The sequence below is a fragment of the Tenrec ecaudatus genome, chromosome 2 (genome assembly GCF_050624435.1).
Source record: "Tenrec ecaudatus isolate mTenEca1 chromosome 2, mTenEca1.hap1, whole genome shotgun sequence".
NCBI lineage: Eukaryota > Metazoa > Chordata > Mammalia > Afrosoricida > Tenrecidae > Tenrec > Tenrec ecaudatus.
This window is the reverse complement of record NC_134531.1, coordinates 157,815,411-157,838,488: the sequence shown is the minus strand read 5'-3', so window position 1 is coordinate 157,838,488 and position 23,078 is coordinate 157,815,411. Positions and strand designations below refer to the sequence as shown.

Genomic DNA, 23,078 nt, shown 5'->3' with positions numbered 1-23,078 from the left:
GAGAGACAGCTGATTACCAGGCAATGATGGAGGGTTGGAGTGTGGGGAGTTAGGGAGGCAGTGGGCCTTCAAAGGTATATAATGCATATCCACAGTGAGGATATTGGTCAGAGAGTAATAGAAAGCATTTATTGAACATGTGTTGTTTGCCAACAATGTGTACTTTGCACCCATTTGACTCACTTATATCTCAGAATAACCAGAGGAAGGAAGACGAGCTATGGAAATGGATAACTTAGTCCCAGTTTCTTAGGACAGCCATGACAAAACACCACAAATCCAGTGACTAACCAAAGAAGAAATTTATTGACGCACACTTTTGGAGACTAGAAGCCCCAAATCAGTGGTTAGCAAGCCAGTGCTCTCCTCTAATGCTCCAGCGGAAGCTCTGTGCTCATCTCTCCCAGCTTCCGGCATCCCAAGGTGACCCTTGTCTGGTAGATGCATCTTTAAACGCATTCCTCTGTCTGTGTCTCTGTGTCTGTCCCTTCTCCTCTTTTATACGGGCAGCATTCATATGCGATTCGGGTCCACGCTACTCCTGCATGACTTCATGTTGACTGATAACATCATCAAAGATCCGGTTTCCACACAAAAGCACACTCACGGGTGCTAGGGGTTAGGATGTCAGCATATCTTTCTTTGTAGTAAGGATTCAATCCATAGCACCAAGTGACTCACAGGAGGCCACATGTAGAGACTGATACCCATGCAGCCTGAGTCTGGAGCAGGGATCAGAAATGGCTTTCTGTAAAGAACCATATGGTCTTTGTCATAACTACTCTACTCTGCAGCCAGAGTTCAACAGCATCTGTATGATCACATAAATGAACGAGGATGATATTATTCATATAAAACTTTATTAACAAAAGCAGGTTGGTTTGGGGCTGTGGGCCGTAGTTCACCAAGCCCTGTGGTGGAGTGAATATCAATGAGTGCTCTATGTATTATCCTTGTTCGAACCCAAGCCCAGTGCCACTGAGTCAGTCTGAACTCAGGTGACTCCAGAGACAAAATTGAACCGCTCCTTTGAGTTTATGAGACAGTAAATCTTTACACGACTAGTCAGTCTCATACTGACTCATAGAGACCCGATATGGGGCTTCCAAGACTGCAAATCTTTATAGGACCAGACGACTTCATCTTTCTCTCTTGGAGTGGTTGGTAGGTTTCAACTGCTGACCTTTAAGTTAGCAGCACAAAGCCTAATCTGCAGTTCCACCTCTTAGGCATTATATAAAAATCACCAAAGGCATCCTGAAACTTGTAGTAAGCACTACAAAGGATGTGGATAGTGTTTTTAATAAGAAGGAATGCCTTGAGTGTAATAGGTCATCACTAAATAATGACTAATTCCTTGCATGTGAATACAATACTCTCAATTTTTTTTCTTAAAATTTTTTTACTAGTATGTCTGTAGAACTTAAAGCAAAGTTGAATGTTTGGTTTTTACCATAAGTAATACGACTAATCTCTAGCATTTCGGTGACCCTCACCAAGGAGAGAATTCCTTTGTAGACGCTGGTTCCAGGACGATGGTATTTTGACAGATGAGGAAACTTTGTTCAAGGTTTAAAATAGCTATGACCTTTGAAAAAATCTTGTTTGTTAAAGTTGTAAAGGAAAGCAAACATTTTCAACATACTGGGTTATGAATCTGAAATGAAAAATTGCTCGAGGGTTGTGGAGTTAGGGATAGAGCCTGTTTTAAGCAGAGTTATTATCTTGTCCAAATCACTTAACTTTGCTGAGCCTTAATTTCCTCATTGTTAGAACAGCTATGGCAGCAGTACTGATCTCTTAGGGTTGCTATGACAATATAATAAAATAAACCTGTCTTTATTGTTGTGTAATGCCTTTTAGGACAGAATAGAATAATTCTCTAATGTCTCTAATGCTGGAGTCTTATGGAAGCAGACGGTCACATCTTTCTTCCCTGGATCAACTGGTTGGTTTGAATCACCAGCCTGTGGCTTATCCCCTCAACGTGTACCTATTGAGTCACCAGGTCTTGAGTCAAGCACCTATCACATCTTGTGCTCAGTGAGCGTCAGGTAGCAATTGCTACCATTATTGTTATTAATATAAGACAAAACAGTAAAAAGCCCCAAATGAAACCTTTAGAGATGAGTAGAATGAGTTTAGTCAAGTTTTAAAACAACATAAAAGAAAAACAATCAACTTGGATTCTTCATTTGCAAAATGGAGTCAGAACCCTCGCAGCTTAGGGTTTCACATGAGAGAATTTGCCAGGGGATTTCCATAAGTTCATAGAAGAATAGGATTAAAAGGTAAAGGAATTTTCCCATGAACTTTCTGATCATGAACTCTCCCATGAACTTTCCCATCATATACGGAAAGATTAAGGAATCTTGGTGGCACCCAGTGGGTAACCAAAAGGTTGGAGGTTTGACCCCTCTGAGAAACTCATAGGAGAAAGATGTGGTGATCCGCTTGTGTAAAGATCGGAGTCAAGAGAATGCCACGAAGGTCGTTCTACTCTGAGCCTGGCAGATGTCCAAGCAAGAAGGAAGAAATAGGGACTCAGCCCCAGAGACTCACTGTGGGGTCAGGAAAAAAGAGACAAAGAAGAATCAAGACTGAAACAGAGAGGAGATACCAATACGAGCCTCAGGTTTTGATGGTCCAGGAGTGTCCGAGAACTGGGATTGCCCGGGATGAGTAGGTGCTGAGACTGAGTTGGAAGGTGAACCAGACATTGAGACTGGGGGTGGTAGCAGGAATTACTAGGATCATGAACTGTTGGAGCCTGTTCTTACCATATTATTTGCACAGTATACAGACTGAATAAATTTGGTAAAAGGATCAAGCTCTGATGCACTCCTTTCCTGATCCTAAACAATGCAGTGTTCTCTGTTCTGTTCAAAAGAACCTCTTGGTCTATGTATAGCTTTCAGATGAGCAGAATGAAGTGTTTTGGAATTCTTATTCCTCTTAGTGTTGCCTATAGTTTGTTACAATTCACGCAGTTGAAGGTCTTTGCACAGTCAATGAAATACAAGTAAACATCTTTCTGGTGTTATCTTTCAACCAAGGTCCATCCCAGGTAGCACTGTTGTCTCTTGTTTTACGTCCTCTTCTGAATCCAGTTGGAATTTCTGGCAGCTCCCTGTCAATGTATTCCTGAATTATCTTTAGCAATGATCCTTTTGACTTATCTTGAGCAAAATTATACTTGCAAGTGATGCCAATGATATTGTTCAATGTTTTTCACACTCTGTTGGACCAGCTTTCTTTGAAAAGGACACAAATATGGATCTCTTCTAGTTGGCTGGCCAGGTAACATTCTTCCAAATACACTAGTGAGCGCTTCCAGTGCTGCTTCAGGTGTTTTAAACCTTCAAATGGCTATTCCATCAATTCCCAGAGGTTGTGTTTTATTAATGCCTTCAGTCTAACTTGGACTTTTTCCTTCAAGATCATTGATTCTTGATCATAAGCTCTTGAAATGACTGAATGTCCACCAATTCTTTTTGGCACAGTGACTCCGTATATTCCTTCCATTTCCTTTTCATGCTTTCTGAATCTTCCAAAAGGAGCCTTGCTGGTCGGCTTAGTGTGGTTACACATTGGGCTGCTAACTTCAAGATCCACGGTTCGAAATCACCAGCTGCTCCTTGAGAGAAAGATAGGGCTTTCTACTCCTGTAAAGAGTTACAGTCTCGGAAACTCAGAGGGGCAGTTCTAATGACAATGCGGTTGTTTGCTTTTTTGGTTTGCATCATTTCAGTATTTTGCCCATGGAATCCTTCGATATTGCAACTCAAAGCTTGAACTACTGCTTCAGTTCTTTCAGCTTGAGATATGCTGTGAATGTTCTTCCCTTTTGGCTCTCGAACTATAGGTCTTTGCATATTCCATTGTAATATTTAACTTGGTCTTTTCCAGATGCCTTGGGGGATTTTCTGTTCAGTATTTGTACTGCATCATTTCTTCTATTTGCCTAAGCTGCGCTACTTTCAAGAGCAAGTTTCAAAGTCCCTTCTGACATTCATTTTCATCTTACACTGTCTTTTTAATGACATTTTACCCTCCTCGTGTATGGTGTTCTTGATGTTATCCTACAACTCATTTGGCTTTGGCTATTAGTTTTCAGTGAGTCACATTTGTTCTTGAGGTGGTCACTAAATTCATGTGAGGTACACCCAAGTTTGTTTTAGTTTCCTTCAGCTTCAAACTGAATTTGGGTATGAGCAGTTGACAGTCTACTCTAGAGTTGGCCTTTGGCCTTGTTTTGGCAATAATATTGATCTTCAAGAGGCACAACCAGGATGCTCCTTAGGGGAACTTTGGACATGTTATCAAGAGAGGCCAGTTCCTGGACAAGAGCATCATATAAGATAAAATGAAAGGACAGTGACACAGAGAAAGTCTCTCGATGAAATGAATTGATGCAGTGTCTGAAACAATCGGCCCAACCATAAGGACAATTGTGAGGATGGTACAGCACCAGGCAGCTTTTCATTCTTTTGAACACTGGGTCCCTGTGAGTCAGAACTGACTCGATGGCAGCACTGCCACTACTAACAACAAGGAACAATCTTCTCCGTTGTCTCCTTCCACAGATGTAGTCAGTGTGAGATCTGTGTATTCCATCTGGCAAGGTCCACGTGTACAGGTGCTGTTTACTTTGTTGAAAAGTAGCATTTGCAATGAAGAAGTCGCTGATTTTGCACAATTTTATCACATGATCTCCATCTTTGTTTCTATTAATAAGACCATATGTTCTGACTATCAATTTTTCTTTTTGTTTCCAAGTTTCATGTTCCAATCACCAGTAATTATCAATACATCTTAATTATATGTTTGATAGTTCTCAGACTGAAGAAATCAGTAGAATTCTTTCTTTCATCATTGACTTTTGGGGTTGGTAGGTAAATTTGGATAATGTTTCTACTAACTGATCGTCTTTGCGGGCTTGTAGATATTATCCTCTTACGTCTGGCACTGATTTCAAGGTATCTATTGAAATGTTCTTCTTTGATGATGAGTGCCACATCTTAAGTCACTCCCAGCATAGTAAGCAACAGGCTTGCGTGATTCAAAATGGCTGATGCCAGTACATTTTAGCTCACTAATGCCTAGGATAGCAATATTTATGCATTCCACTTCATTTTCGATGACTTCTAATTTTCATAGCTTCATGCTTCGAACATTCCACATTTTGAAACTAATGGACATTTGAAATTTCTTCTAATATTGAATTGGAATCTATCAATAAGCAAAGCTCCTGAAAGCTTTGCTCCATCACTTCATTAAGCAAGCCCTGGTGGTGCAGTTGGATAAGCATTGAAATGCTAACCACAAGGTTGGTGACTCAAATCCACCAGCTGAGTCACAAGAGAAAGCCGAGGCCGTGTGCCCCTGTAAAGCCTACCGCTTGGGAAATCCTACAGAGGGTTGCTATGAGTCAAATCATGTAAGGGCGGAGGATGGGCGAGGCGGCAGGTGGTCCTATGCTGAGAGTCTTTCCAACCCGAGGGGCTCTTCTGGCACTGTGTCAGACGATGCTTCATTGCCACTCATAAGGTGTTCAGTTGTCAATCCCTCAGAAATGAACAATTTATTGTTATCTTTGGACTGTTTAGTCTTAGTCCAGTCACTCCACAAGGGAAAGATGAGGCTTTCTACTCGCATAAAGAGTTGTAGTCTCAGAAGCCCACGAGGCAGTTCCACCATGCCAATAGGGTCGCCATGAATCAGAATTGACTCGATGGCATTGGGTAGTGGGAGTAGTTCTTAGTCTGGAAGTTCTGCTGAATCCTGTTCACCATGTGTGACCCTGCTGCTTCTTGAGGCACTGGTGATATAGTTTCCAGTATCCTAGCAACACGCAAGTCATCAAAGTATGAATAAAGGACAGATGAATTGGGGCTCATATGACCCTAGCAGATGTACAAAAAGGGGCTGATGAGTGGTGATAGGAAAGAAAGATGGACGCTCCCAATTTTAGTTGTCAAGGCAGCTTTTTTTTTTTTTTTACTGGCGATCATGGATCTGTAGGAAGTCTTTGTGGGAATCAGTTTTATTTGGAAATTCTTCATCATCCACAGGGAGTCTCCATTGTGCTGTTGGAGAAGCCGGGTTCTGCTTTCTTAGATGTGTTCCCTTCAGGGAAATCCTGACACCCCCCTCTTTTCCACGGTCATAGTGAACTCAAAGAGAAAAATGCTCAAGAATTCCTGTCCTGTGAGTTAGCATCTCTCTAGTGACCTCGCACCTTGGCGTCTGGAGAGAACAACCGCCACCCAAAGCTTCTTGGGACAGCACACAGTGATCAATGAAACAGAGCAGACACCGCATCAGGGCTAGGATTAACGGGCACTGTCTTCATCCAACCGGTCCTGTAGGAATGAGGAGGGGAATGGAGGCAAGGGGCCGGACTCTTCCTACTCGGAGGTTGGAGGCCCTGGGGTGGGTGAGAGGAGGGTGAGGGTCTGCAGTGAGAGTGGCCTGGGTTACTGTCGTTCAGTTGGGGAAGACCATGACCACCTCACAGTCTCACTCGAAAGAGAGTAGGCAGTGTTCATTGTGGGATGCCAGGGGAAAGGCAGGGAAAGGCCCATTGCCTGGCACTTTCTTTAGAAGGCCAACCGTTATCTTATTGGCAAACTGGAACGGGGCTTTATTTCTTGAAAGGGAACACTGTGTTTCCATTGCTGTACACAAGGGACTTGAAGCCCCGGCTGCATGTGCCGCAGGTCTCCCTGTTGACTGTGCTGAGACAGGGTTGATGATGACCCACATTTTTGGAAGGGCATGGCATGTTTTGGTGCAGTGAGTCTCACATTTTGGTGAATATCACTTTAGAACAGTGGTTCTCCACCTTCCTCATGCCGTGACCCTTTCATACAGTTCCTCGTGTTGGGGTGACCCCTCAACCATCAAATTATTTTTGTTGCTACTTCATACCTGTCATTTTGCTACTGCTTTGAATGGGGTGATCCCTGTGAAAGGGTCGTTTGACCCCCATAGGGGTCACAACCCACAGGTTGAGGACCGTTGCTTAGAGCATCTTAGAAATGCAGATACCTGGGGCCTAACATTAATGCTTCTGAACCAGTTTGAGGTAGCTCTGGGATTCTGGTGGTGTTTCCTTTTTTCCTCTCATGGAAGCAGCAGTCAAGAGAGCAACACATGGGGTGCATGAGGCAATCTGCTGCCAAGACCTCTTTAAGGTGTTGAAAACCCAGGCCACGGTATTTTCAGTTGCCTCACGCTCATATGAAAGATGAACACTAAATATGGAAGACAGAAGAATAGATGTGTTTGAATTCTGGTGCTGAGGAGGAATTTTGAAAATACCATGGACTGCAAGAAAGACAGACTAGTATTACCAGAGTTCTCCCTAGAGGCAAGGATGGTGAGACTCCATCGTAAGTATCTTGGACATGTTGCCAGGAGAGACCAGTCCTTGGAGAAGGACATCATGCTCGGTAAAGTAGAGGGGTAGAGTTTTATATAAAAGGAAGGCCCTCGATGGCATGGCTTGACCGCAGTGGCTGCAGCACTGGGGTCAACGGGAGCAATCGTGAGGCTGGCACAGGACCAGGCAGTGTTTCCTTCTGCCAGAGCCAATGGCACCTAATAACAACGTAGTGGTGACTTTGAAACATCCCAGAGATGTTGACCTCATTCACCAGTCACTACTGAGTGAGTATGTGTGTGTGAGGGTTTGCGTGCTAGTGGATAATCGAAATCATTTAAAACAGGTGTCTATTTTTTATTAAATGATCAATGAATGCAATTTTGTGGTAGTAAAAATGGACATGACTGGTGAAACCTTTTAGATATGTTATTGTACAACCCCAAATGTATTCCCAGCTCCAAAAGCAAATGATTCATCCTCATGGTTTTGTCCATTGTATTATCTTTTTATATAAAACTCTATATTCAAAGTATTCCTATTTGTTGGAAAAGAATGTTTACATAGAAAGTTATGAAACAAAAAAGGCCTGGAATTATTTTTAAAGAAGAAAAACTAAAGGGACAGTTTTCAAAAGCAGATGCTACAGGAATATTGCCCAGTTACCTGGAAAATTACCTTATATAAAATAACTCACGGGGAACGGCCCATGGGGAAATGAGGCACACCACGCCGTGGCGCCGCTCAGTCAGAATTCTAGAGCGAGAAGGGCAGTTTCAGCGCCAGCAGCAACCAGACTCACTTAGAGCTTTAGAGAACAACAAAATCAAAAACCATGCACGGGCCACCAAGCTGTCCCCGGGGTGTTGAGGTGCTTGCTAGGCCGAGGCCCGGGATGCCCCGGGAGTGTGGCCCAGGCATCACCATTTTGTACAGCTCTCATTGGGCAGCTGGGGTGGACACCTGCCAACCCAGTCCATTTGTGGAAGCGAGAGTCCCGGCTCTGGGAGGGGACAGCACTTTGGAGGAAGGCAGATAGAGACAATCCCATCACAGACAACACTACTTCATGACTGATGCTGCGGTGCCCCCTTGACATTGAACGCGACACCAACACCATTCCTCTTGACTGCAGTATTCCTGGCATAGGAAAGCAGGCTTTTCTGGCTCAAAATGCCAATCCCAGTCCATTTCAGCTCACCAATGCCGAGGATGGTGATCTTTTTGCTTCCCATTTCATTTTCTGACCACTTTCAACTTTTCCTCGATTCATACTTTGCATATTCCAGGTTCCAAAATCATGAGCAGATGTCTGGCACCTGTTTCTCTTTACCTGGAGGCATGCTCCCTCAGCTAATGAAGACTCCGAAGGATCCTCTCCCACAGGTTTTAATCATATCACGTCCGGGGGCTCGAACGCCCTCTGAGAAATCAGCTCCTCTTCAGTCACATTAGAGAGCTCTGGGACCAGGACTCTAGCCTCGGGCACTAGCTCTGACAATGCTATGCTTCTATTCATCCAGCCTGCAGAATCCGAAGACTATGTTTTGAAGCTCTGCTTATGGTTTTCTGAGACTCCTTCCTCCGAAGTGGGGAGACCAATCTTTCTCCACTGTCTGTTCTTCATCTGGCGGCCTTGGTGGTGTTTGAAATACCAGTGACATCGCTTTTAGCATCTCAGCAGCACACAGCCCACCGTAGTATGACAAACTGACAGACAAGTGGCAGTTACCACTGTGATTGGCCATTCATGCATCCATTTGACAAATACTCACCTGAGATCTATTCTGTATTAGTGCTTATAAAGAAAATATTATACAGCCATAGACATGTGGATTTCCATGTCATATAATAATAATAATAATAGTAATAGATAACATTAAACCTTCATTAGGTGCTTATTACATGCCCAGTACTAGTCTAAGTACTATAGTTTTCTTAGCTTGGTAGCTTCTCCCAGCAATGGTTGGAAATATAGTTCCATTTTACAGATGAGGAAACCGAGGCACAGAGAAGTTGTGTACGTTCTCCAGCTGACACAATTGGCTAGAGCAGAGTTGGGATTCAGATCAGTTCCCAATTTCTCTGTGATCTGGGACAAAGTCATTCCCAGCAAGCACCTCAGTTTCCTGCTGTGCTGGGTGACCCAAATCTGAGGTCCCTGTGAACCCCATATTTATGACCACATGTGGCGTAGTGGTTATGCATTGGGCTGCTAACCGTAAGGCCAGCTGTTCGAAACCACCAGCTGCTCCTGGTAAGAAAGATGGGCCTTTCTACTCTCATCAAGAATTGCAGTCTGGTAACCCCCAGGGGCAGTTCCACCGCAGTCTATAGAGTCACTGTGATGAGTAGGAGTCTACTGGATGGCAGTGAGTTTTTGTTTTTTTGTCTGGCCTCCAGGTCCCTGCAGAGATCCCTTACCTGCATCAAGGAGAGCCTGCGAATCTTCATTGACCTCGGGGAGAGAGACAAGGCGGCTGAGGCCTGGCTCGGGGCAGGGCGCCTCCACTACCTCATGCAGGAAGATGCTCTGGTGGAGCTGTACCTGCAGGTAGGCCTCTGCGGAGTTCTCAGGGACTCTCCTGACTGGAATCACGGGAAGGCCACTGTGTCTTCTAAACCGACCGGCTGGAACCAGAGAGGTGATATTCCCAATGGGTTCTGGATGTACCGGCTGCTCAGTGGACGCTTCATCAAAAGCGTGTGTGTCGACAGGCTGGGTAGGTGGTAAGTGGCCAAGCTTGGAGCCAGCAGCCTGAGTTCATTTATAAGTGGGAGCCAGAGAAGGCAAAGAGGCTGGTTTTCACACCTGGCACCACAAATATATCCATCTCTCCCAAACTGTGCACACTTTGGGTTTACAGTTTTGCTGAAAATTGAGGTAAGTGTATAGGTTGTCAACATTCTCATGATTGTTGTTGTTGTTGCAACTGTTTAATAGCTGAGATGCAGTAAGATGTAGTAATTAAGGGCCTAGGCTTGGGAAAGAGATTGACCTGGAATCAAATCACAGGTCTGGCACTTATGGACATTCTAAGACAGAGAGATATATAGATGTGCACATGGACCTTGCCCTATAGAATACACAAGAATCAACTTGTCTAAATCTGTGAAAAGGGACATGGAGAAGCTCAATATTCTAAGTCATAACACAACTAGGGGCCGACAGTGGAATAGACCATCAATTGCTCACAAGCACGTTCATGTTGAAGCTGAAGATAATTATAACAAGTTTGTAGAGCCAAAGAACAGCCTGGAGTCGATCCCACCAGAATTTAGAGAGCGTCTTCAGGATAGACTTGATACGTTGACCCCTAGTGACCTGTTGGAGGATGTCAGGAAGGACATCACTTAGGAAGAAGGTAAAAGGGTGCTTTCTGCTCCTGGCTCGTTCTGCTTGGTAGCAGCGAGTCCCTCTTCTCTATCACTTGTCTCTCCTCTAGTCTCTTATAGAATAGAAGGTTAGAACCACTTTTCTGGTGCCTCTAACTGAAGGCGGGCAAGTCAAACCCACCTGCTCCGCGGGAGAGAGGCGATGCTGTTCAAGCCTGGAAAGCCTTCGCGTCTGGTCAGCCCTGCAGAGCACTTCTAGTCTGCCCACCAGGGTTGCTCTGCGTCAGAATGGACTCAGTGACAGTGGGCTTGGCTTTTGGAAGATAAGAGATGGCACAAGCCACATCCCAAGGGAACTCTCCTTGGGATCCGTTCAGGCCTGTGGTCTGAGCACGGGTGCTTAATCACACTTTTGCCTCACAAGTGTCTCTCAGGCATGTGAAAGTTGGACCTTGCCTAAGGAAGACCAAATTAGGACCCATGCATTTGAATTACGGGGCTGGCAAAGGATATTGGAAGTACCGTGGACTGCCCAAAGGACAAGCTATCTTGGAAGAAGTATGGGCAGAGTGCTCCCTGGAAGAATGGATCATGTGACTGCATCTCTCATACTCTGGGAATGTTGTCCAGAGAGACAGGCCCTGGAGAAGGACATCATGCTTGGTCAAGTGGAGGGGCCGTGAAAGAGTGGAAGGCTCTCCATGAGATAGACGGACACAGGGGCTGCAGCAACGGTGTCAGGCACAGGAATAATTGTGAGGATGGTGCAGGACTGGGCAGCGTTTAGTTCTGTGGTGCACCAAGTCGCACCTCACTTGGTGGCACTTCACAACAGCATCACACTCTGGTCCCCAAGTGATTAGCTGATCCAATCAGCTCACACTGCGGGAGATGATTACAACATTATATAACTGCCAAATTACATCACCGCATGACTGCCAAGCCTCTACGAATCATAACCTGGCCAACTTGATACATACAAGGAGCCTTCAAAAAGGTTGTGGAAAGGCAGCATTAAAGGATAATTGAATTTTCACTTGGATTTTGGAAGACCCTCCTATGCTTGCAGGACACAGCTCAATCCATGACGCATATCAAAATGAGCATTTAAATACGGAATAGTAAACATTTGCCTATGTACCACTGAAAATCACCCTTATCACTGGAAGTGACCTTTGGCACATCTTTGACCATGATGGGGAAACCTGGACCCCCAAATCTTTAAACTTTTGTACCAGCCCTGTAAGTGCACCAGATGATTCAGGATCTGGGGGACTTCAGCCAAGAGTTGAACCTCATAGGATCTTGCTAATGCCAGTCCTATGGAGATTTGAAAAGCCTCTTCTCTGCTTCTGATTGCCCTTTCTGTGCCCCTCACCCCTACCCCAGGCAGCCATCCAGACAGCCCTGAAGTCAGACGAGACCTCCCTAGCCCTCAGACTCTATGAAGAAGCTGGAGATGTATTCTTCAATGGGACCCGAGACAGGCATCGAGCAGTGGAGTATTACCGAGTAAGTTCACTGAGTCTCTAGGGCCTGGCGAGACCACACGTGGCTTAGTGTGGAGTCCCCCTCCCAGTGCTGGCTGGTCCTCCTTTTCCTTCCCTTCCTTGTCTGGTGTCCATGAGCTTCTCCCCAACCCCCTGCTCTCTCTAGTGGGCTCTTGGAGAAGGGTTTGACAAATTCAGTTGCTTACAGTGTGAACAATGATCCCCACCAGGAATTGTTGTTGCCCTCAGCTGCTGGTCACAGTGGACCCATGCACCCTAACCGCTGTTGCCTGGTCCCGGGCCATTCCTTTGATCAGTTGTGCATCAGACTTTTGTTCATGGAGTTTACATTGGCTGATTTTCTGAAGTAGATTGCCAGGCCTCTCTTCCGTGGCTGTCTTGGTCTGGAAGATCCGTGGAAAGCTGTTCAGCACCACGGCAGCATGAATGTCCCCGCGGACCATCCCAACTACGCCTCCTGACTGGAAGGCACCCACTGGTTTGTGCTATGTGCTCCTGTCTCCCAGGGCAGTTCCTGCATCACACAAGGACTATGGGAGATGGTTAAAAGGGGAGTACAGGGGAACATTATGTTTTATTATAATTTTTGTTAAGTTAGTATTAAAATGTATTTTTCAAAACTAAATAATCACAGTAATAGCTGATATAACTCACGATTTCACTGCGATTATTGCCTAGGATGACGCAAGATGAGAAATGGGAGTTAATTTAAGAATTAGTACTCTTGACTCAATGGGTGCACGGAGGATTGTGAGAGGAGTTGTATCAGCCCCCAACAAAATGATTTAAAAAAATTAGTACTAATGAAATTAATGTCCAGATGTTAAGCAGGTATTATTGCTGTTCAAATCTGAAGTAAGTTGGAAAAACCTCATTATCTTATTTGACCTTAAATTTTCATTATTCAGAAAATCACTCATTTTTTATCTTGTCAGCAGACATTACAAACAAACACACTCACTGCCATCGAGTTAATTCTGACTTACAGAGACTCTATCGGGCAGAGTAAAACTGCCTCTGTAGGTTTCCAAGACGGTGACTCGTTATGGGAGAGAGCACCTCACCTTTTCCCCTTGGAGTAGCGGGTGGTTTTGAACTACTGACCTTGTGGTTAGTGTTTATTAAGCATCCAATACGTGCCCGGCACCAAACTAGGCATGGTAGACAGTGGAGAAAAAGAAGCAAGTCCCTAGCTCTTGAGGTATGTGCTTCCACATGCATTCTAAAGATCCGGAAGTGAAGGAGCAGAGAGATCCAACGATTGTCTTATTATCATGTCTCACTCACTGTCATCAAGTTGATTCCGACTCATATAGAGCCGCTCTTGTGGGTTTCCAAGACTGTAACTCTTTATGGGAGTAGAAAGCCTCAACTTTCTTCTGAGGAGTGGCTGGTGGTTTCAAACTGCTGACTTCTGGTTGGCAGTCTAATGCATAACCACTGTACCACGGGGGCTCCTCTGAAATCATGCAATAATAAGATAATAGAAATGAACATCTATTCAGCATGCTCAGACACTAGGCGAAGCCCTTTGTATTGAGTCTATATACGTAGTTCCATGCAGGGGGTGCACATGGCTGAGAGGTGACTTGGAAACGCGTCCTTGCTGTCGGTTCCCCAACTTTTGTTGACCTTTAGCTCTTCCACTGCTGAGAGCTGGGCAAAGCCTCCAGGAGAAAAGACCAAGAGAGCCCGAAAGAAAAGACATGCATGGAGCCACGGCCCTCCTCACTTCCTCCCTGTAATCCCAGCCCTCCCCTAAAGCAGTGGTTCTCAGCCTTCCTCATGCCCGACCCTGTCATACAGTTCCTCATGTGGTGCTGACCCCCAACCATAAAAATGTCTCCTTTGCGACTTCATCACTGTAATCTTGCTATTGTTATGCATCAGTCGACCCCTGTGAAAGGGTCCTTCAGCTCCCACAGGGTCTCGACCCACAGGCTGAGAACCTCTGTCCTAAAGCCTCCTGTTGGGTCTTAGCCACACTAATGAAAGTTCTGGTGCTCTGGTTCTTAGGCTGGGGCTGTTCCTTTAGCAAGGAGGATGAAGGCAGTCAGAACCGAGCTCCGAATTTTCAACAAGCTGACAGAGCTGCAGATCAGCCTTGAGGGCTGCGAGAAAGCGTTGGAATCTGCTACCCTGGCTGCTAGACTCAGCACAGTCACAGGTAGGTGTCCTGTGAATCGGAGGTGAGCCTGAAAATGGGCGTGCTAAACACTGCCTGAAAATGGACTAGGCGTCCCGGGGTGGCATTAGTGCTTAACATAACGACAAGATTGGAGGTTCAAACCCTCCAGATTCACCTTGGAAGACAAGCCAGGCGATGCATTTGGGAAACATCCATCATTGAAAATGCTGACACACAGGAGGCTGGACTTGCATCAGTAACACCTGGTTAGTTAGTTAGTGAAACATGGGCAACAGAACAATGACTCAGGGCCAAAAATTCTTGTGTTCAAGTCTCAGGTCCAATGCCATTAGCAGGGCGACCTTCCAGAAGCTGCTTAACCGCCATTCCCATCCAGATTATTATCAGCAGGTCAGGATTAAAACCTTCCCCCAGTTCGTGCCCTTACTATGAAGACGCATGGCTGTCCCTGTAAAGAACCCAGGACAGCGCTTTGCACATGCAAGCTTTTGATAAGTATAAGTAATCATTCTGATTACTAGCCTATAGTTGGTCTTCCTCCTCAAGTTTAAGGTGAATGGTATTTTATCGTGTCCACTGGCAATGTCACCACATGACTCTGTCACTGAAAGCCTGCGCCCTGAACTTTTTAATTGGCTGCTTGGTCAAAAGCTCATTTCCCATGGAAACAAAATGTAAATGAAGGTCAAGTTCCCAGACTAGAGGACATTAACTTCACTCACGATACTGCTAAAATCGCCCCCCTGTTGACAGCAAAAACGAGCAGAAAGCAATCGAAGTCATTGAAGGAGAAACATGGCAGAAGAAAGCAAACGTCGGCCCCAAGCAGCCATACCTCCCTGTGAAGGCTGGTGCTTGAGAGGGGCAGGTTTGATTAGCGGAATTGTGGGCAGAGGAGGAGGTGGCAGAAGGTGGTGTTTCCTGTGGAGATGCTGGAAGGAACTCCTAGGCCTTTTCCAGGGTGTCTGATGTTTGCTTGGACTTTACCATGTCTAATTGAACTTCAAGGGTCTCTCTCTCCTTCCCCCACTTTTCCTTCACTGCAGAAAACCTTAGCAGAGCTGCTTGCCTGCCACTCCCAGGAAAGGGCCGGGCAGCTCCCAGTGAGAGCTCCCTTCCCTTCCCTTCCCTTCCCTGGACAAACGCCGAGAGGAGGCCGGGTGTACATGCTGCAGGCATGGGCTTCCCCTGGCTAGATTTTTCCACATCAGAGAAGTTTTCTCTCACTTGGATTTTTCCTCTAAAGGTTGTCCATATGTGGACAATTGGACATTCCCTTACAGAAGGGTCCCAAGGAAGAGAGGAGCCAGTCAGGGGGCAGCGTAACACTGATGAATACAACTTTCCTCCAGTTCTTTAATGCTTCCTCCCCTCCCCAAAATCATGACCTCAATTCTACCTTACAAATTGGATCAGAACAGAACATGCACACTGCTAAGGATGAAACCCCACAACACAGGGAATCCAAGATAGATAAACCCTTCAGGGCCAACAATGAGAATAGAGATACCAGGAGGATAAGGGGAAGATGCGGGGAGAAAGGGAGACTTGATCAAGGATCAGTCTAGAACCCACACCCAGGGGGACAAACAACAGAAAAGTGGGTGAAGGGTGACAGAGGACAATGTAAGATATGAAAATAATCATATATAACTTATTGAGGGTTCATGAGGGAGGGAGGGGGAAACACGAGGAGCTGATACCAAGGGCTCAAGTAGAAAGAAAATGTTTTGAAAATGATGATGGCGGTCTAGACAAAGACATGTACATGCAAATATATATAGGAGGATGGGGAAATAGATCTATGTGTCTATACTTATAGGTCAAGTATTAAGGTGGCGGAAGGACCTTGGGCCTCTACTCAAACACTCCCTCAATGCATGAATACCTTCTTTTATTAAATTGGAACTCTATGATGCTCACTCTCCCGACACAACGGCTGGAGCCAAAGTGTGTGAACAAGTAAATGTGGTGAAGAAAGCTGATGGTGCCCGGCTATCAAAAGAGATAGTGACTGGGGTCTTAAAGGCTTGAAGCGGCCATCTAGCTCAGAAGCAACAAAGTCCACATGGAAGAACACACCAGCCTGAGTGAGCGAGTGGTCCCAAAGGGATCAGTTACCAGGCATCAAAGAACAAAAAATCATATCATTGACTGCACACCTCCATGATAGGATCGCTGAAGACAAATGGGTGCATAAGCAAATGTGGTGAAGAAAGCTGATGGTGCCCGGCTATCAAAAGAGATAGTGTCTGGGGTCTTAAAGGCTTGAAGGTGAACAAGCGGCCATCTAGCTCAGAAGCAAATAAGCCCACATGGAAGAAGCACACCGGCCAGTGCGATCACGAGGTGCCCAAGGGACCAGGTATAAGGCATCATGCAAAAAAAAAAAAAAGATATAAGTGTGTGTATGTATGTGTATATATGTGTATATGTATATATGTATGTATATATATGTATATATATATCATATTAAATGAAGGGGGAAGTGCAGAGTGGAGACCCAAGGCCCAAGTGTCGACCAATGGAGATCCCCTCATAGAGGGGTTTAGGAGAGGAGATGGGTTAATTAGGGTGTGAGGTAGTATCGATGAAGAACACAGCTTTCCCCCGGATCCTGGATGCTTCCTCCCCCCAACTACCATGATCCGAATTCTACCTTGCAGGGCTGGATAGGACAGAGGCTGTACACTGGTGCATATGAGGGTTGGAGGTACAGGGAATCCAGGGTGGATGATACCTTCAGGACCAAGGGTGTGAGGGACGATGCTGGGAGAGTGGAGGGTGAGTGGGTTGGAAAGGGGGAACTGATTACAAGGATCCACATGTGACCTCTTCCCTGGGAGAGGGACAGCAGAGAAGGGGGGAAGGGAGACTCCGGATAGGGCAAGATATGACAAAACAACGATGTATAAATTACCAAGGCCATATGAGGGAGGGGGGAATGGGGAGGGAGGAGGGGAAAAAAAAGAGGACCTGATGCAAGGGGCTTAAGTGGAGAGCAAATGCCTTGAGAATGATTGGGGCAGGGAATGTATGGATGTGCTTTATACAATTGATGTATGTATATGTATGGATTGTGGTAAGAGTTGTATGAGTCCCTAATAAAATGTAAAAGAAGAAAAGAGAAAAAAATGATTAGGGCAAAGACTGTACAGATGTGCTTTATACAATTGATGTATGTATATATATGAACTGTGAAAAGAATTGTATGAGCCCCAATAAATTGTTAAAATTAAAAAGAAAATGATGATGGCAACATATGTACAAATGCGCTTGACACAACGGATGGATGGATGGATTGTAGGCAGCTGAAACATGACGTCTCAGGTGGCATCCAACAGCCACCGTGCCCATATGCCAAGAGCAAGGCTGGAAGCGGCTGCTTCCCTTGCGAGATCATTTCGTATTAATAGGGTTTAGTTAGTTATTAAAACAGCACAGCCACCCAAACCAAGGTTAAGTCATAGAGTCATTGGAAATTAATGCTCTAAAGCAGGGCGTAAAGGTGAGTAGGGCAATTTCTCTCCAACTTACCTGAGACCTCGAGCAGGATAGAAGCCGGAGACAAGAAAGCAGCAAGAGAACAAAACAAAGAACACCTGTGGTCGGGTTGACACCGACCTCTGCCAACTCCCGGCATCCCACAGGATTCGCCACGGTCGCTGTTTTAGAACTAGGTTGCTGGATTTATCTTCCTAGGCACCACGGAGCTGGGGGTACGCTCAAGCCCTGAGGCTTTCAAGTAGCACCTGAGTGCCTTCATGGTCAGGGAACACCCAGGGAGCTGGTGATGGTAGTCTATGGCTATCAGGTCGACTCTGACTCCTAGTGACCTGAGATAGGGTTTCTGAGACTGCAAATCTTTACTGGAACACACAGCCTCATCTTTCTCCATTGGAACAGGTGGTGGCTTTGAACCACTGATGTTGTGGTGATCAGTAGCCTAACCCACAATGTTACCAGGGCAGAGAACGTGATGTGCTGTTGGAATCTTTGCTCCAGAGAATGACTTTATGTGGAGAAGCCATTTGTCATCTAGAATTATTCCTTCTAAGGGTTCTTAGTTCCTCATGGTAGATGGTCTTGTCCCCCTGTCCTCTCCCAGGCGTGGGAAAGGGCTGCTGTTTCTGAGAAAATGTTGACCGATACGAGTCCATGCCACATTAGTCACTCTCACAGTCTTGCCTTTTCTTTTGTAGCACTTGGAGTAGGTGAAGTTCTATATTTGTTTCTATTACTTAACCCAGGGGCGGGAATCTGTTTTTCCTGCCAAGGGTCATTTGAATATTTATAACATCAGTCGAAGATCATTCAAAATTATCAACTTAAATGTAGCCTGTTCCATTTGGTCAAACATTTGATTAATTCGCCCTAATGTGATGGCTGGGGTGGCTTCTCTTTGGGGAGGAGGGTGAGGCTAGCGGGTGTTCATGATTTTGAGGGCCTTATATGGCCCACGGGCCAGACATTCCCCACGCCTTATTTAAAGAATATGTGTGTTATGTGAGACAATAACTTTCCTGAGGACAGAAGTCCCTTTCTGTTTCATATTCTTCGTCCTAAGCACCTCTCTGATACCCAGCAGAACTTCAGAAACTTTACAGAACGAGTGATGCCAAGTGTCAGCTACAGGACCTCTCTCTCAGTCTTTCATCTCTTAGGAGATCAGAGGCAGGAGCTGGTAGCCTTTCACCGCCTGGCCACAGTGTATTACACCCTGCAAATGTATGAGATGGCTGAGGACTGCTACCTGAAGACTCTGTCCCTCTGTCCACCCTGCTTGCAGAGTCAACAGGAGGCCCTGTACTATGCCAAGGTGTATTATCGCCTGGGCCGACTCACCTTCTATCAGCTGAAGGTAAGGGCCTGGTTTCTGAGACTTGTCGAGGCTGCCACACAGCCACATTGTTTCCTAACCCCTACCAGGGTGGCCGGAGTCATGGGGATAGAGAGAGTCAAGAGCTCCAAAGGACTAAGGTGAAGACTTTTGGCTCACAGGTGGGAGGGAGTCCCCTGGGAATGTGAGGGCTCTTGCACTTAGCCCTATTGCTGGTGGTTGTTGGGTGCCATTGAGTCAGCTCCCGCCCATAGCAACCCCTATGCACACAGGAGGAAACCTTGCCCAGGCCTGTGCCATGCCCACATTGGCTCCTTCGCTTGAGCCCATTGTTCCAACCACTGGGTCAACATATTGTCTTGCTCCTTTTCACCGCTCCTCTACTGTATCAAGATGAGATCCCGCTTTAGGGACTGGATTCTTCTGATAACGTGTCCAAAGTACTTGTACATGAGATGAAATCTTGCCATCCTTGCCTCTAAGGGGCACTCTTCCAAGAAAAATTTGTTTGTCCTTTTGTCAGTCTACAGTACTTTTAATAATCTTCACCAGAACCTCAGTTCAAGTGCTGGTATCCAGCTTTCACATGCATATGAGGCAATAGAGAATACCATGGCTGGGTCAGGCACACCTTAGTCCTCAAAGCAACATCCTTGCTTTTCAATACTCTAAAGAGGTCTTGTGCAGCAAATTTACCTAAAGCAACATGTCTTTTGATCTCTTGCCTGCTGCTTCCATGAGCATTGATTGTGGACCCAAGCCAGACAAAATCCTTGACAACTTCAATCTTTTCTTCATTTATCATGGTGTTACCTATTAGCCCAGTTGGGAAGAGTTTGGTCTTCTTTACATTGAGTAAAGGTCCCTGGTGCCATAGTGGTTACACTTTGGGCTGCTAACTGCAAGGTCAGTAGTTCAAAGCCAGCTACTGCTCCATGGGAGAAAAAAATGAGGATTTCCATTCCCATAAAGAATTGTAGCCTCACAAACCCACAGGGGAAGTTCCAACCCTGTCCTACGAGGTTCACTGTGAGTCAAAATTGACATGATGTCAGTGACTGAGAATTGCATTGAGTTGTCATTCCTACCGAAAGCTGAAATCCTTGAAATCAGCAAGTGTTTCAAGTCCTCTTCACTTTCAACAAGTCAGGCTGTGTCAGCTTCTTATTGAAGGTTAGTTAATAGCCTCACTGGAGACCTTGAAAGTTGTTCACATCTTTAGTGAAAAGACAGCTCATAGCTGCAATGCCTTCTTGCTCTGCTATGATTCCTGGGTCCACTTTATCCATCAGACACTTCAAGGGCCTTTGAAATGCAGGAGACTCCCCAAATATAAGAACTCCACATTGATATCAAAAGTACTGAGTATTTAACTCTATGTCCACACTATGTGACAAGCCAATGAGTTACCTGCAACTCCTTTCTTAGAAAGTCACACAAGCTATATTTGAAAAAGAATGTAGGGTGACTTAGTACGTTTGCGATCATGAGGCACAGTGTCTTCCAGTGTCAGCATGACTAGGTTCTGATTAGGCATTCTTCTACTTGCACTTCTGGGCTTGAATCTAGCACTTCCTGTGTTTGCTAGAACTGTGTTGAAAGTCTGCAGTGTTTCCTTTCAATGTTCTCTACGACCCTGGAGCCATGCCCCTGGGCTTTGGCTTCCTCTTGGCAGAGGTTCTCACCCTCTCCGGCCTAACCCTTAATTTCTTCATGTAGTGACTCCGAGTCACGCCTGCGTTTGGCCCCAGGGACTCTCAGGGCAGCTCAACTGCTCTTTTCTCATTTGCCAGACTTAGTTTCTGGCCTGAATTAATTATTGACTTGTGAGTGCTAATAAGAACCAGACCTCCCTTTCCGAGTCCGAGTCTCACCCGGAGGGGCATCTGTTCCTCCTCCCTACCTTGTAGGGAGGCACATTGGGTGGGGTTGGGGTTGGGGTGGGTGCTGAAATCACTTCCTGGCTGCCTTGCTTCTTCTCCTGCCTCCCAGGAGGGATTCAGACCCAAAGTGAGTATTATCTAAGCGAATCAATCTGGATTCTATGAATTTCCAGGGGACAGACTCAGCTCAAACTGGCTTCGGAAGAAAGGCAATGTATTGGCTCTAATAGCTGAACCAGCAGAGGCACATTTAACTGCAGGTGGTTCTAGATCCCGGGACTCACATGTCATTGTGGATTTCCTCTGCCTCCCTTGCTATCTGTTTGGCTCGGTCTGTTTCTAGTTCTTATTGCTTCTTGCCCTCATTCCCCTCCAGCCACTGCCAGGCTCAAAATCCCACCTTGAAGGATGAGGGGCCCCTTCTCCAGCTAGGCCACACTGCAAAGTCCTGAGAACTGTTTGGGATGGGCCAGCTGGGTTTGTGTTCCACGGGATGCTCACTGGCAGAACGAGGATGCGGATGGTGCCTGCCCCCCGCCCCCCGTGCCTGGGCAGGGGGAAGTGTTATTAGCAGAGGCGTGGGTGCACTGTAGCTTGGAGATCGCAGCTCCTTTGCCCAAGAGCCAGGGGAAGAGGGGGGGGGGGAACTGTTTGCTATGTAAACAGGAGCCCAAGTGCTCCGAAGCCTCCCCCGGGGATTTTTGCTAATGCCTTCTCTTCTCTGCCCCCTCCCATTCGTCTAGGATGCCCACGATGCCACAGAGTACTTCCTGCTGGCCCTGGCTGCCGCTGTCCTGCTGGGTGACAAAGAGCTGCAGGACAACATTAGGGTCACGCTGGACAGCATCTCCCAGAGTCCCCTGTGGCACAGCAGCCCCACTGGGCGCTCCTCAGAGAGGGCGCGGTGGCTGAGCAGTGGCGGACTGACTCTCTGAGGAGAGTTGCCCCCACTTTGACCAGCCGACATGGCCAAAAGCTGCCTGCCTGCCCTAGACTCCTCAACACGAATCCTGGAGGGTCCCAGACGCTTCATTTTACCAATGAGAAGAGCCCCGTCCGCGGGAACGGCGCCTATTCCGGGCACACAAGGAGTTGATGAGGGAGCAGGAAGGAGCGGTCCTGGCTCCAGGCCTCGGCCAGTTGACTTGTGGTGCACACACCCTCACCTCTGAAGGGCACCTTCTCAGGGCATGAGGAACCAGGCTTGCTGGGGACCCTTATCTCCTTCCCTCAAGTGGGGAAATCAGACCTTGCCCTGCGCTGGCGACAAGACTAGCCACTTGGAGTTTGCCCTGGCCACAGCCTTGTTCTCAGGGAAAGAGCCCACCTATTGCTGCCCACAGAGCAGTGGCTTAATTCTTTCCTCTCTGCAACTGGGACGGGGAGGTGTCCCCCCCTTACACTCCCGGGGGTGGCTGAGCTCCAAAGAGAGGCTCAGAGTGGCCCGATGGGACCCACGGACACTGGTCCACCATCTCTATCCCATTCCCCAAACTGCCCAGAAAACCCAAGAAACACCCCCAAGGCCAAAGCTAAAAACCAAAACCCACAGACATTTATTTTCAAAATAAAAACGTCATGACTTAAATTGCACCTGTACATTATTAATGACTGTATGTTATTAAAGATTGCCCGTGGGCGTTTCTACACACATTTTGTCTCTCTCTTTTTTTTTCACCAAGGGCAGGTAGATGGAAGTCCTGAAGGATGGAGTGTCAAATACCACTGTGTCTCACTAATTATAAGGCGGATCCTTTACAAAAGAGTTAGATGAATGACCTCTCAGTGCCTCACAGATTTCCCCCAACTGTAATACATGATATAAAACAAAAACCTCACAGCTTCGAGTCGATTCCAACTCGGAGAAACCCTAGAGGACAGGGTAAAACTGTCCCTGTGGGTTTCGGAGACCCTAACTGCTTATGAGAGTAGGTTTTTGCTTAAAACTTTATGATTCTCTGCATTTGGGTAA

The 23,078-nt window shown here is 46.2% G+C and overlaps 1 protein-coding gene across 1 annotated transcript in view; it reads left to right on the top strand.

The window, feature by feature from the left end:
* The window catches only part of SH3TC2 (SH3 domain and tetratricopeptide repeats 2), a 65,350-nt gene extending 42,591 nt beyond the window's left edge, over positions 1 to 22,759 (top strand). Inside the window, exons 13-17 of the mRNA XM_075541791.1 lie at positions 9,791 to 9,941; positions 12,113 to 12,235; positions 14,251 to 14,401; positions 19,048 to 19,244; positions 21,850 to 22,759. Coding sequence (XP_075397906.1) covers positions 9,791 to 9,941; positions 12,113 to 12,235; positions 14,251 to 14,401; positions 19,048 to 19,244; positions 21,850 to 22,041 — 814 coding nt within the window. The 3' untranslated portion in view covers positions 22,042 to 22,759. The remainder of the gene's footprint in view (positions 1 to 9,790; positions 9,942 to 12,112; positions 12,236 to 14,250; positions 14,402 to 19,047; positions 19,245 to 21,849) is intronic.
* Positions 22,760 to 23,078: the final 319 nt, after the last annotated feature.